Source organism: Bufo gargarizans, chromosome 2, assembly GCF_014858855.1.
Source record: "Bufo gargarizans isolate SCDJY-AF-19 chromosome 2, ASM1485885v1, whole genome shotgun sequence".
Lineage (NCBI taxonomy): Eukaryota > Metazoa > Chordata > Amphibia > Anura > Bufonidae > Bufo > Bufo gargarizans.
The window spans coordinates 152,780,159-152,794,342 of NC_058081.1; the positions used below are offsets into that span (position 1 = coordinate 152,780,159).

General features: G+C 43.4%; 2 protein-coding genes across 3 annotated transcripts in view; one reads left to right on the top strand and one right to left on the bottom strand.

The window, feature by feature from the left end:
• Positions 1-561: 561 nt before the first annotated feature.
• BLOC1S6 (biogenesis of lysosomal organelles complex 1 subunit 6) lies at positions 562-9,408 on the bottom strand. 2 transcript variants are annotated; one of them, XM_044279611.1, is made up of 5 exons: positions 9,210-9,408; positions 7,373-7,517; positions 5,382-5,469; positions 1,969-2,055; positions 562-1,527 (listed from the first exon to the last, which is right to left on the bottom strand). In XM_044279611.1, exons 1-5 carry the CDS (start codon positions 9,283-9,285, stop codon positions 1,408-1,410), a joined length of 516 nt encoding a protein of 171 aa, XP_044135546.1. In that variant the 5' UTR covers positions 9,286-9,408; the 3' UTR covers positions 562-1,407. The 2 variants fall into 2 exon arrangements, with proteins under 2 accessions (XP_044135546.1, XP_044135547.1); XM_044279612.1 differs by having other exon boundaries at positions 9,206-9,374.
• Positions 9,409-9,735: 327 nt separating this feature from the next.
• The window catches only part of SLC30A4 (solute carrier family 30 member 4), a 44,344-nt gene continuing 39,895 nt past the window's right edge, over positions 9,736-14,184 (top strand). The window contains exon 1 of the mRNA XM_044279610.1: positions 9,736-10,212. Coding sequence (XP_044135545.1) covers positions 9,849-10,212 — 364 coding nt within the window. The 5' untranslated portion in view covers positions 9,736-9,848. The remainder of the gene's footprint in view (positions 10,213-14,184) is intronic.

A 14,184-nucleotide genomic window follows, 5' to 3' on the forward strand; every position in this document is an offset into this window, starting at 1 on the left:
TGTACAAGAATATAACTACTATAATACTGCTCCTATGTACAAGAATATAACTACTATAATACCGCTCCTATGTACAAGAATATAACTACTATAATACTGCTCCTATGTACAGGAATATAACTACTATAATACTGCCTCCTATGTACAAGAATATAACTACTATAATACTGCTCATATGTACAAGAATATAACTACTATAATACTGCTCCTATGTACAGGAATATAACTGCTATAATTCTGCTCCTATGTGCAGTAATATAACTACTATAATACTGCCCCTTCTTGTTTGCCTGTCCTATCGCCCACCTTTGACTAAGCATTGCTCATCTCTAAGTCGACCGCGCTCAGCAGCGGCCAAGGCTTAGAGGGAACACTGCTTAGGACAGGAAACAGAACTGGCATGACGGGGGTTGTACCTCCCTTTTGAAGAGGCTGTGCTTCCTGTTTCCTGTCCTGAGGAAGGGGGCGGATGGTATCCATGGGTGCTGTCATAGGCGAGGGGGGAAAAATATATATATAAAACTCCAAAAGTAAATAAGAAATGTTGGCAGAGAATGATGGTATTACTATAAAGCAACTTTTATTTTAGGCTTGGTATCCTGATACTGAAGTGGATTGTTCTTTATCCACCTTACAATACAGCTATTACACTAGACATGAAAGGCGAATACGTAACCGCTGAAGTGCAAATGGTTTGCATCCAGAGTATAGGCCTTTAGAAAGAAAATTGTGCCACCTAGTGTTTAAACAGAGAAGCACACGTCCATGTCATTAACTGCTGATGGTGTTCGGTCTAGTCAGTGTGCTGGAAGCAAATCATACATTACATGTTGTTCATACCCCTAGAAGTGTTAATTATCTGGTGGTTTGAATCTAGATGCATGAATAATACAGTAAACAGAACTTTTAAATCTGGACATTTTCCTTTAGATGATTAAATACCTCTAAAAAGCTGTAACTGATGAGATGGTAATTAGAAATCTGAAAAGTAGCCTATGGCTCAGAAAAAGCATAGCAATTTCTCATGCAGAAAGTCTTGTGGGGCTTGTACCTGTGGAACATTATAATCTCAAGTACTCGAAAAAAATAAAATAAAATGTGCACAAAAAAATTACGTAGACAGAAGTCCTGCAATGGAGTAAAGACTATCTGGCTACAAGGCAGTGGAAACTAAGGTAAGCATAGGAAAAATTACATGGTAAAAAAACTAAGCATAGAAAAAAAAAAAAAAAAAAAAAAAAAAAAAACACAACTAAAATCTTCTATTCTTCGCCTCTAAACACAATATAACATACAACAAAGACGGCAAGACAGAGCAGTTGTCATTTTCGTGAAGGGTCAGACGAGCCTCCTTAAACAGGCATGGATTTACTGCTGCGTGGAACAGACTGAAGCGCGAGTTATTTTTCATGTCCTTTTTGCCGGTTTCGCAGTCAGCTGTTTCTCTCTTTCAAGCTCCCGCTCTCTTTGCTGTTCTTGCTTTAGGTTTTCCTCCTGCTTTTTTTGCTGGAGCTTCAGTGCACGTCTCTGAAACAAATAGGACTATCATCAGCACCATAACCCTGCAGTAAACACATCTACATTGTATCATGAAGACGTCTTTGGTTGGGATACCAAACTCCAAATTTGGCCCAGGTGAAGGCATGCACAGCTACACCTCGGGCTCCTGCAGCTATCCACTTATAGAAATGGCCTGCATTTAATGATACATTTCCCATGTAATGGCAGCAGCAGCAAGGTATCTGTCTGGTTGGCGGTGGCTTCCCCCAACTGAAACAATGAAAAGTGTTTTCCAAAAATGACTTTTACGATAAAACCATGAAAACATTCCTAGAAAGCCTTATTGGTAGGCAGTGGTGTTGAGAGCACGGGGAATTCAGGGTTCTTCTTCCCAATGCCTTATATATCCAGGCTCCACGTCTCTCAAATGCATCATGTAGGAGTAAAACTTCCCGATCTGAAACTTACTTTTAATTTGGAGGACTTTTCATGGAGCAGAATCATTTCCTTCCTAATGTTCACTAATTTGCTGTGGTAATATTTGGCTTCTGAAAACTAAGTAAGAGAAAAACAGGATTTATTTAGGCAAACAAGTAAATGTAACAGAAGAGTTTACCAACGATGGCCTCCATTTCTATTCTGAAATATGCCGCTACGTGTAAATGATGATACTTACCATGATCGTTAAAAGTTAGGGGGCTGGGAGATTAGCATTAGTCAGTATATGCTTTAACCCTTAGAGGACCTTGCGATTTTCCATTTTTGCGTTTACATTTTTCACTCTCCGCCTTCCCATAGTCCTAACTTTTTATTTTTCCGTTCACATAGCCTTATGAGGGCTTATTTTTTGCGGGACAAGTTGTACTTTCTAATGGCACCATTTACGGTAGCATACAATGTAGTGGAAAGCAGGGTAAAAGTTCCAAATGGAGTAAAATTGGGAAAAAATAAAATTTGTTTTACATCATTCCAGGTCAGTATGGTTACAACAATAACACACTTTTTTAATACTGGGAAAAAAAAATAAATAAAAAAAAAATAAAAAAAAAAAAAATATATATATATATATATATATATATATATATATATATATATATATATATATATATATATATTTATTTATTTTATTTTATCACCATATTCTGACCCCTATAACTTTTTTGCAGATATGTGTACGGGGCTCTGTGAGGACTAATTTTTTTTTGCAGGGCGATCTGTACTTTTCAGTGATACCATTTTGAAGTGTGTGCAACTTTTTTTATCACTTTTTATAAAAAATGATTGGGAGTGAAAAAAAATGGCGTATTGGTTTTTATGTTTTTTTTTCCCGTTACGCCATTTGCCATTAATATTGTTAGGAAAGGGGGGTGATTTGAACTTTTATATTTTTAAAAGCTTTTTATTTAACATTTTTTTATGTCACCCTGGGTGACTATAACTGGCAATCATTAGGTTGCCCATTGTGTTCATTCATGGCTATATAGCCATCATTGAACACTTCATTTTCAATATAACAATACAGTGCTGCCACCCGCTTCCCCACTGCTCTGATGCCATGGTCACATTTGACCATGGCATCTAAAAGGGGGAAATATATGCAATCAGACTTATGGCTGATCACATACATGTGCCACGGGTGTCTTCCATTTTAAACAGCAGAAACCCAGCTGCTATGTCGCCCACTGCACGTTTAAAGACCGGACTTCCGCTGTACATGTCCTGAAGGGGTTAAAAAAACATGGCCGCTCTCTTCTAGAAGCAGTGCCACACCTGTCTATGGGCTGTGTCAGGTATTACAGCTCAGCTTCGTTGAAGTGAATGAGCTGCTATACCGCAACCAACCTGTGGAAAGGTGCGACGCTCTTTTTGGAAGCAATCAGCCATTTGTTTCTAATCTGGGGCGAACTTTAAGTTCTAAATATGACATTAGATGTATAATAAACTCAATTTCCATTTTGATATATACAAATGTGTGTAAATAATTACCATGATCAACCCGACCTGAAATGAAAATTAGAAGGCTGGGATGTCAGCAGAAGTCAAGTTACTTTTGCATCTTTACATGTGTTCTCATTTACTATTGAGCAGATTATTGGAGGTGCATGATTTTACCAGTTGCTTGAATGAAGAGTGTCCAGCCCCTTAGGCCTCTTTCACACGGTCATTGCGGAAACATGTGCGGGTGCGTTGCGGGAACACCTGCGATTTTTCTGCGCGAGTGCAAAACATTGTCATGCGTTTTGCATGCGCGTGAGAAAAATCGCACATGTTTGGTACCCGAACTTCTTCACAGAAGTTCGGGCTTGGGATCGGTGTTCTGTAGATTGTATTATTTTCCCTTATAACATGGTTATAAGGGAAAATAATAGCATTCTGAATACAGAATGCATAGTATAATAGCGCTGGAGGGGTTAAAAAAATAATAATAATAATTTAACTCACCTTAGTCCACTTGATCGCGTAGCCCGGCATCTCGTCTGTCTCCTTTGCTGAACAGGACCTGTGGTGAGCATTCATTTCAGGAACAGGACCTGTGGTGACGTCACTCCGGTCATCACATCACCATGGTAAAAGATCATGTGATGAAACATGTGATGACCGGAGTGACGTCACCACAGGTCCTGTTCAGCAAAGGAGACAGATGAGATGCCGGGCAGCGCAATCAAGTGGACTAAGGTGAGTTAAATTATTTTTTAACCCCTCCAGCGCTATTTTACTATGCATTCTATATTCAGAATGCTATTATTTTCCCTTATAACCATGTTATAAGGGAAAATAATAATGATCGGGTCTCCATCCCGATCGTCTCCTAGCAAACGTGCGTTAAAATCGCACCACATCCGCACTTGCTTGTGGATGCTTGCGATTTTCACGCAACCCCATTCATTTCTATGGGGCCTGCGTTACGTGAAAAACGCACAAAATAGAGCATGCTGCAATTTTCACGCAATGCATAAGTGATGCGTGAAAATCACCGCTCATGTGAACAGCCCCACAGAAATGAATGGGTCGGGATTCAGTGCGGGGGCAATGCGTTTAACTCACGCATCGCATCCGTGCGGAATACTCGCCCGTGTGAAAGGGGCCTTAGGCTTTTGTCAGTTTTACATAGACATTTAAATCAGGGGCCCTGTATGATGAATCTGTTTCAAACTCATCCATTGTTAATGAACAGAGAGATTAGAGCTATGGACTTTGCTTTTCTTAGACCTCCTTCACATATCTCACATATGTCAGTAGCCCTCCAGCATGAAGCAGAAAACGTCAGAACTGAGCCAAAACTGATCCAATAGTTTTCTATGGGATCGTTCTCATAAATCCAGCGCATGAGTCGTGATGCCGGATCTCAAATAGCCGCACACAAAAATGCTGCATGCTCGGTTATTCTGTCCGGCGCCATCAATGTATAGATGCCGGATCTGTACACTGACATGCATACACATCAGTTGTGTCCAGATCCCGAAATAAAATAGCTGGTTGGACACAAATGATATGTGTGAAGAGGTTCTTACCATAAAAAACAAAAACTAAAAACACTGGAACCCAGGCAAAAGGAAAAAACAAAAAAGGAATTATCCCATGAAAGGTATTTATCACCTAGCCACAGGATGTTGGACTGCTGAGGGTCTGACCACTGGCACCTTCAGCAAACCTAAGAAAGGAGGGCTCCCAAGTTCCCTGTCTGAATAGAGCAGTAGTGCACGTCGGTCCAACGCTCCGTTCCCTTCTATGTAATTGACTGCGCTATTTTTGTGAGATAACCCCTTTCATGTGAACTTAGTTAACATCAGAAGGTAATCTGCTCAGTCTATAGCCTAAATATACTTCCCCACATTTTCATATCCCCATATGTACTTTAGAAGCAGTTATGTAAAACTTACCAGGGCGTTGATATCAAGAATTGAATTACACTCTCGAAATTTGGAAATTTCTTGCTCAAGCGTGTCTAACAATACCACTTGATTTTGCCTGCAACCAAATATATAGGGTATTATAAAAAAGAATCCTTTTGTGTGCCAATTTATTTTAATAGCAGAAAGGCAATTGTATAGCAGTTTCCAAACTGTTGGTTTTAGTGATCTGACAGTGATTAATAATCCTGCTCCAACTATAGACACAGTAATGGGTTACTGATGGCCTATTCTTAGAATAGGCCATGAATATCAGATCATGTGAACGGGACAAAGCTGCAAAGTTTAAATAGCCTGCACTGCCGATACCCGCAGCCTGTTTTTTTGGCAGTGTGAACCTCAATGTCTGGACCCATGTACACAATCAAGAGGCTGCAACACTTGCCAGGCCGCCGAAGCCCTTTCAAACAGCTCATCGTCGGGGGTGCAGACAGTTGGACTGCATCAATCGAATATTGATAGTTATCAATTTTAAAAGCCTGTTTAACCCCTATAGGCCTCTTTCACACGGGCGTTGCGGGAAAATGAGCAGGTTCGTTACGGGAACACCCGCGATTTTTCTGCGCGAGTGCAAAACATTGTCATGCGTTTTGCACTCGCGTGAAAAAAATTGTGCATGTTTGGTACTCGAACTTCTTCATAGAAGTTCAGGTTTGGGATCGGGGTTCTATAGATTGTATTATTTTCCCTTATAACATGGTTATAAGGGAAAATAATGGCATTCTGAATACAGAATGTATAGTAAAATGGCGCTGGAGGGGTTAAAAAAATAAAATAAAATTTAACTAACCTTAGTCCACTTGTTTGCGTAGCCCGGCATCTCCTTCTGTCTCCTTTGCTGAACAGGACCTGGGGTGAGCATTATTTACATGAACAGGACCTGTAATGACGTCACTCCGGTCATCACATGTTCCATCACATGATCCATCACCATGGTAAAAGATCATGTGATGGAACATGTGATGACCAGAGTGACGTCATCACAGGTCCTGTTCATGTAATTAATGCTCACCCCAGGTCCTGTTCAGGTCTCCATCCCAATCGTCTCCTAGCAACCGTGCGTGAAAATTGCACCGCATCCGCACTTGGTTGCGATTTTCACGCAACCCCATTCACTTCTATGGGGCCTGCGTTGCGTGGATTATCGCACCGCAACGCACAAAGAGGAGCATGCTGCGATTTTAATGCAACGCATAAGTGATGCGTGAAAATCACAGCTCATGTGAACAGCCCCATAGAAATGAATGGGTCGGTATTCAGTGCGGGTGCAAAGCGTTCAACTCACGCATCGCATCCGCGCGGAATACTCGCCCGTGTGAAAGGGGCCTTAGGGTTGTTCCATCACATCAACTTATCTCCTATGCACATTATAGGGGACAAGTGTCTGAATAGCGTGGTTCCAACCACTGGGCCCCCGCTGATCACAAGAACAGGGACCCTTTTTCCCACGTGTGTCCACCGCTCCATTCAATTGTATGGGAGCGCTGTCTCCATAGCCCCCATAGAGCAGAAGGGAACGGCACTGTACAGGTGTTCGGCACACCATTCAAACAAGGGGAACACTGGCCCTGTTCTCACGATTGGCAGGACCCGCAGTGGTCAGACCCCACCGATCAGACACTTATCCCCTATTTTGTGGATAGGGGATAAGTTGTTGTAATGGGACAACATATTTAATTTGATGACAGCTACGTCCTGTCAGAAAATGTCTGTTGGCAGTCTGTGTGCAGGAGTTCTCCCTCTGACTGCTTACTTGTGCAACTGGTGAAAAAAAGTTGATGAAGAAGAGCAAAGACCAGCTTCTCCACAGGCAGATCATGCCGTCGTCAGAGGCGGGAGCAGTCCTAGGTAGCTTTAGGACAATCTGTGTAATTAGGCTGCAGACTGCTACACAGTTATGACTGAATTAGTCTGCAGTCGTACCTCCCTAAAATAATTAATGTAGATGTATTCATACATACGTGAGCTCCTGTAAGGAAAGCTTGGAGTTCTGAAGATTGGGCAAGTAGTGAGAAATAAGCCCTGCACTCAGCTGCTCCACAGCTCTTGAGTCCAGAGAAGGCAGGTCGTCCGGCAATCCTTCATCTACAACCTCAATACTTTCTCCTGGAGAACATTTACAGAAAACATGAACACATTTAATTATGTGGTTCACATCACTTTGAAAGCACACTATGTAGTAAGAATACAGAACAGGCTTTATGCATAAGCGGAAACACTTCTCTGATATTCTTACAATTATTTTCAATTATGCATCACAATTACATGGGACTTCACTGAATAGCAGTATAAGTCTTCCGTAATGATTATTTGCGTACTAGGTAGGGGACGGAGACAACAGGATAAAAATGCCAGCTTTTATTATCAGTGTGAATATAAACTCAGAAACTCCGAAACTTATTCCAAAATATTCTGTTCTAAGCAAGTGCCTCGGAGGTGCTGCTTCACGGTGAAAGCTGTAGTGGCCTTCTGGATGGATGCTACAGCTGTCACTCCAAGTGCATTTGCAGAAGCAGAACCTGGTGGAATAAAGGTTCATAGTTACACTGCTCCTGATAATAGCATTGTAAGGCCTCATACACACAAATGAAGTTTCGGTCTGCATCCAAGCCGTGTTTTTAGCGGTTCGGATGCGTACTCATTCACTTCAAAGGGGCCGCAAAAGATGCGGACAGCATTCCACGTGCTGTCCGCATCCGTACCACCATCCTATCCTTGTCCATATCATTGACAAGGATAGGACTGGTCGATTAAGGGCCAGACCTTCAGTTCCGCAAAATGCGGAACGCACACGATCGGTATTTGTATTTTGCTGACCACAAAAAACGGTACCGCTGTACACGGTACCGTTTGTACTGCTCACCATGACCCAGCAATTAGGCCAATTTGCCCAATAGCTTGGCCAAAACTGCTGACAGATTCCATTTAAAGTGAAAATATGCTTAGCAAAATAAAAACAGCAATTCCATGATGTGGCATTTTTTTTATTGTCTGAAGTATTGCTTCATAGCTAAGGCAATATTCACACAATGTCTGGTTTGTACGTCTGTACACCCCAAGGAAATGCTATGGAAGCAATGAAAATCTGACAAAATAGACCCTGACAGCAGTGCTAACCATACACATGAGGTTAATGTCGCAATTTCAGCCGAAAATGGTGTGCAAAAAAAAAAAATAGTGTGATTGACTGTTCGCAACTAAGTGACTGTTAATAGACCTCATCTGTTCACAGGGTCAACACTGGAGTGAAATGTGAATACAGCCTCAAAGAAGCCATTCTGTAGGAAGACACTGCATATAGTGACAGTCTCTCATGTGACGGGGAGATGACATCCGCATCGTTACAATGAGCCCACATGAGAGCATGAGCAGGCGCTTATTATACAGATCTAACTTTGCAGAAATTAGATTACAATTGGCAGTTGTATAACTGAAATCTCCTAATGCAATAGTCTCCAAACTCCCCATGTGTTGCAAAACTACAACTCCATCATGCATTAACAATCTGCAGACATCAGGTCATGATGGGAGTTGAAGTTTTGCAACATCTGAAGAGTCACAGGTTGGCAAAAACCATTCTAATGTAATGATGCTACATGGTAATCAATCCTCTCATGAGTGGAGTGATCAGATCATACCCTGCAGCTCAGACTGTGGCCTGGCAGTGCCATGCATTAGATACTAGCATGTCACACATATTTGCTACTCCAATACCCAGAGGGTGATCACTACAGATATCTAATGTACACTGGGGTCCAGCAATTGCTCGAGGCAGTCACTACACAGCTACCTACCTACCTGCGGCAACATTGTGCCCTTGGGAGGATGTGCTGCTCTCTACTACTTGGCCATCACTCTTCCCTCCTTCCTCCATGAAATCCAGCCCTTGGTGCCTTGGAGCGGACACATAAAGCTGGTTCCAGCCGCAGTCTGCCTATGACACGTGATCCAGGGGACTAGAAACCCGGAAGCAACTCGTTTACTTTCTCCTAAGATTATTTCTGTTTGTTTAAAGTTGTTTTAAATAAAGCTTGAACGAAAAAAAAAAAATGTTTCGCTTCAGTACACCCATTACACCGCTAGAGGTCTCCAGTACAGAAAGGTGACAGCTCCAAGTGCAAAAGCATGTGCAATATGTTTTGTTCTAATAGTGCTAAAACTGGTCAGTCAATGCGCGCTCACGAGGTGTCACGTGAGTCCGTTTAAAGCGCGCGCACGGGAACCAATACTACTAGCTGTCAGCGGCGCGCGATCCCGCGAATCACGTGACATATAAAGCTTTATAGCGAGAGTCATATGACGTCCTCTCAGTAGGGCGGGTGACAGTGTGGTCATGTGATGCGTTGTTTGGAGCCGAAACCCGGAAGTGGCAGTGTCAGATACGTCGGGGGCAGCGGCTCGGAGGTTCTGTCGGGAGAGTGCTGAAGCCCGGCTGCCATGTGGCGGCCTCACTCCTGGTGGAGCGCGGTCCGGCTAAAGCTCCGCAGAGGTGACCAGCCTCCCTACCTGAGCGATGACGCCGGCTTTGACTACCCGGATGAGGTGGCAGCGGAGGACGAGCTGCCCCGCTTCAACAAGCTGCGGGTTCTGGTTGCCGATGATGCCCCAGCCATTAATGGCGGCCCCCTGGCCCTGTCCTCCGATGATGACTCATTGCTGGAACGAGATGCCCCGCAGTCCCGGGCCGAGCCGTGCGATGGCTGCCGCCAGGAGCGGGAGCGGAGGAAGCAGAGCATGGTGAAGAGGAGGCTGGGGCTGGCGGCGGTCCTCTACCTTCTCTTCATGGTGGGCGAGCTGATCGGTGAGTGGGCCAAGTAGTACATGAGTAGATGTGTGCTTTGTATGCCAAGGCTGTCCCCTTGGCATGGTTTTCCATACTGATGTATATAGCGCTGATGATCACTGCTTGCTTTCCCCAGCAGAGCTCACAATCTAAGTTCCCTATCAGTATGTCTTTGGAGTGTGGGAGGAAACCGGAGAACCCCGAGGAAACCCGCGCAAACACTGGGAGAACATACAAACTCCATGTAGATGGAACGTAGGACCCCAGCGTTAATCACTGAGCCACCGTGCTGCTCCGTGTGTGTGCGGGGTATACACCTGGAAAGCTCATGCCAGGCTGCAGTCATCAGACGGATGCCAAAGGAGTGTCCTTTTGGCATCCATCAGGTCTCCCATGGAAAGGAATCAGGTTCAGACAGGTCTGCAAGTAACAGCAGTGATCTCCTTCATACAAGCCTTGTAATCTGCAATCTAAACCTAGGGGAGGAAGTTTAGTCTCTTACCATCGCCTGCTCGCTAGCAGAGGAGACCACTGTTATTACATGCAGCGATCTCCTCCTCAGTATAGGGAGGAGCGAGCGCTGTACAGTGGTTTGCCGGCAGCAGATTGTTATTAGACAGCACGATCTGTCAAAAGATTTGGATTGCCTGATGATTGGGCATTTGCTTGTTCATTGGGCAGTCGGCAGCAGTATTACACTGCCAGATGATCACTAATGAGTGTTTGTTTGTTAACGATTATCTGCTGGAAAATCAGGCCGTGTAAGGGTACTTTCCCACTAGTGTTTTTGTTTTTTGGTAGTGCGTTCCGTCACAGGAGCTCAATACCGGAAAAAAACGGATTAGTTTTATCCTAATGCATTCTGAATGGAGAACATTCTGTTCAGGATGCATCAGTTCAGTCCCTCTTACGTTTTTTGGACGGGGAAAATTCCTGCAGAATGCTGCAGTTTTCTCTCCGGCCAAAAAATACTGAACACTTGCCGGAATGCCGGATCCGGCATTAATTTACATTCAAATGTATTGCCGGAAAAACGGACCCTGCTTTTCGGTCTGCGCATGCGCAGACCTTTAAAAATGCCCACATTTTTTTTTATACTGGATCTGTTTTTCCGGATGACACCGGAGAGACTAATCCGGTATTGCAATACATTTGTCAGACTGATCCGTCTGACAAATGCCATCAGTTTGTGTCCGGATTGTTGGTTCCGGCAACAGAACTGCCTGCCGGAATCCTCTGCCGCGAGTGTGAAAGTAGCCTTAATACAGGCTTTATGTATATTGTGTACAGGGCGTCTTGAATATAGAACGCGCTTGAACCCAGCTTTTTGCAGCCTCCCTCGATCAGTCCTTGGGGCCAAATATCTTTTGCAAGAGGAAGGAATTTTCCCTGTGACTATATACGTAAACCATCTCAAACAGGTTTGCTGCATGGAAACACCTTGGACTTTCTTTAAAGGAGACTGTTGTGAACCTGTCCATGTGTGCCATCTTGTAGGAGAGCACCTGGAGTAAGTACTGTGCTGGCTGAGATGTCTGAGGCACGTTTCTTCACCAAGCTGGTCTCGATGGGAGAGGTTGCTGTCAAAATTGCAGGACACCTGCTTGTGAAAGAAATACCCAGCAGACACTTGAGGCTGAAGTGATTCTCCAGGGGGGATGTGTGTGTCTATGTATGTACAGGTGAAACTCGGAAAAGTAGGATATCGGGCAAAAGTCCATTTATTTCAGTAATGCAAATTAAAAGGAATTGCATTAATGCAGCTTAAAATTAGAGTTTTGTGAAAAGGTTCAATATGCTAGGCTCAAAGTGTCAGACTCTAGTCAGCTAATTAATCCATATCCCCTGAGCAAAGGGTACCTCAAAATTGTGACTTTGGGGTTTCATAAGCTATAAGCCATAATCATCCAAATTATACCAAATAAAGGCCTGAAATATCTCGCTTTGCATGTAATGAGTCTCATATGTTAGTTTCACCTTTTAAGTTGCATTGCTGAAATAAATGAACTTTGCACGATATTCAAATTCACGTGTGTGTGTGTGTGTGTGTGTATATATCTCTCCCAGAAGGGGTTTAAAAAAAACTATTCACCTTAATGATCCCGGCTCAGTCACTGACACTGATTCTCCACCGATGACTTTTTTTTTTTGTTTTTTTTACTCATTCTGCCCCCTTTAAAAAAAATAATAATAATTCCCCTGTAAACACACCTTTCATTTGTATGTGGCCAGGAGTTGTTCAAAGTACTTTTTGTGAAGTGATCTGTATTACTCATGTTACACATGACTGTGTTCAGAACAGTCTCCTACATAGCAGCATCTTAGCACTTAGTAACAAATTCAAACCCTTTTCAGTGACAAAAAGCCATTTGGTGCAGATTTAACTAATCCTGTTTACAGGCGTTGTCCGATATTTTCATATTGATGGCCTATCCTCAACAAAGATCATCAGATCTTTGGGGATCCGGCGCCATCGTTGATCAGCTGTTTGAAGTGACTGCAGAACTCCAGTGAGCGCTGCAGCCTCTTCCTAGACCAGTGCAATCACGTTAATCAGTCACGCAGCCTAGGTGTAGCTCAGTCCCATGTAAGAGCATGGGCCTGAGCTGCAATACCAAGCGCAGCCACTAGCAAATGGACAGTGCTGTGCTTGGTAAGCTGCGAGGAGGATGCAACGCTCACCAGTGTTGCAGTCTCTTCAGACTGTTGATCGGGTAGGGTTGGTCCCACGCTGATCTGATATTGATTTCCTATCCTGAGGGTAGGTCATCAATATCAAGTTCCTGGAAAAACCCCTTTAAAATGTAGACCCTGTACACTTGGGCAACTTTCACACTGCCGTTTCTGGGTCCGCCTGTGAGATCCGTTTGAAGGCTCTCACAAGCGGACCAAAACGGATCAGTTTAGCCCCAATGCATTCTGAATGGATAAGGATCCGTTCAGAATGCATCAATTTGGCTCCGTTCCGCTCTGGAGGCGGACACCAAAATGCTGCTTGAAGCGTTTTGGTATCCGCCTGGCGATGCGGAGCCAAACGGATCCGTCCTGACTTACAATGTAAGTCAATGGGGACGGATCCGTTTACATTGACACAATGTATCCGCACCTAAACGCAGGAGTGAAAGTAGCCTAATATTCAGAGTATCGTGAGACTGTTTAGTGTATCCCAGTGGCTGATGCTGGATTATAAATTTGCTGTATGGCTAGGTACTTTTGTCTAACTTTACACTAATTATCAATTGCCTTACTTTCTTCCACAATTTTGGTTCTCGGTTGCACTTTTTGGCACATTTGCTTCATAAATAGGTCTTAAACCTGATGTGCCATTATGCTCTAGAATGGCTAGGCACAATCACAGTAGTAAATTTCCTTCATTGTGTTCAGTGGGGTTGGGTCAAGTTTGACACTCAAAACCAATGGCTTTTTTAAGTTGCATACGTTAAAGCATACTTGAGTGTTCAAAAAAAAGTTTGCATAATGGCTATGCTGCTTTGTACAATCATGACTGTGAAGGAACAGTTATGTTTGCGCTTCCCTAATTTTTTTTTTTTCCCAGCGTTTTTTTCAACTGCACGGCTAGATCCATTTCACTCAGAAGTAGGGGGCATATCTCTTATGCTAGCACTGTACTGCTGTGACATCCTTTGCCTTAGTTCCCACTGTTTGTTTTCAGAAAGGCAGGAGGTTCCTGTGACGCTCAAAAGGAGTGTAGAAGCAGTTGTTTTATCAGGCTCAGGATATCAGCTACCTCTGACACCCCCACTTCCTGTGAGCAGTCTTCTGAGTCTCTGTTACCAGGGTCGGCTCTTGCCTGACAACAGGCAGAGGACAGCAGCTTAGGTGGAAGGGAGACCTCTAGTGGTCATGACTTTACAGCTTTTTTTCAGGTGGATGCAGGCATATCTTTTATGTGAAGTGATTTAGAAATTTGATAGTTACTCCATTCTCTATTAAATTGTGTGAAAGTACAGTGACTAAGTTTTAAAATCT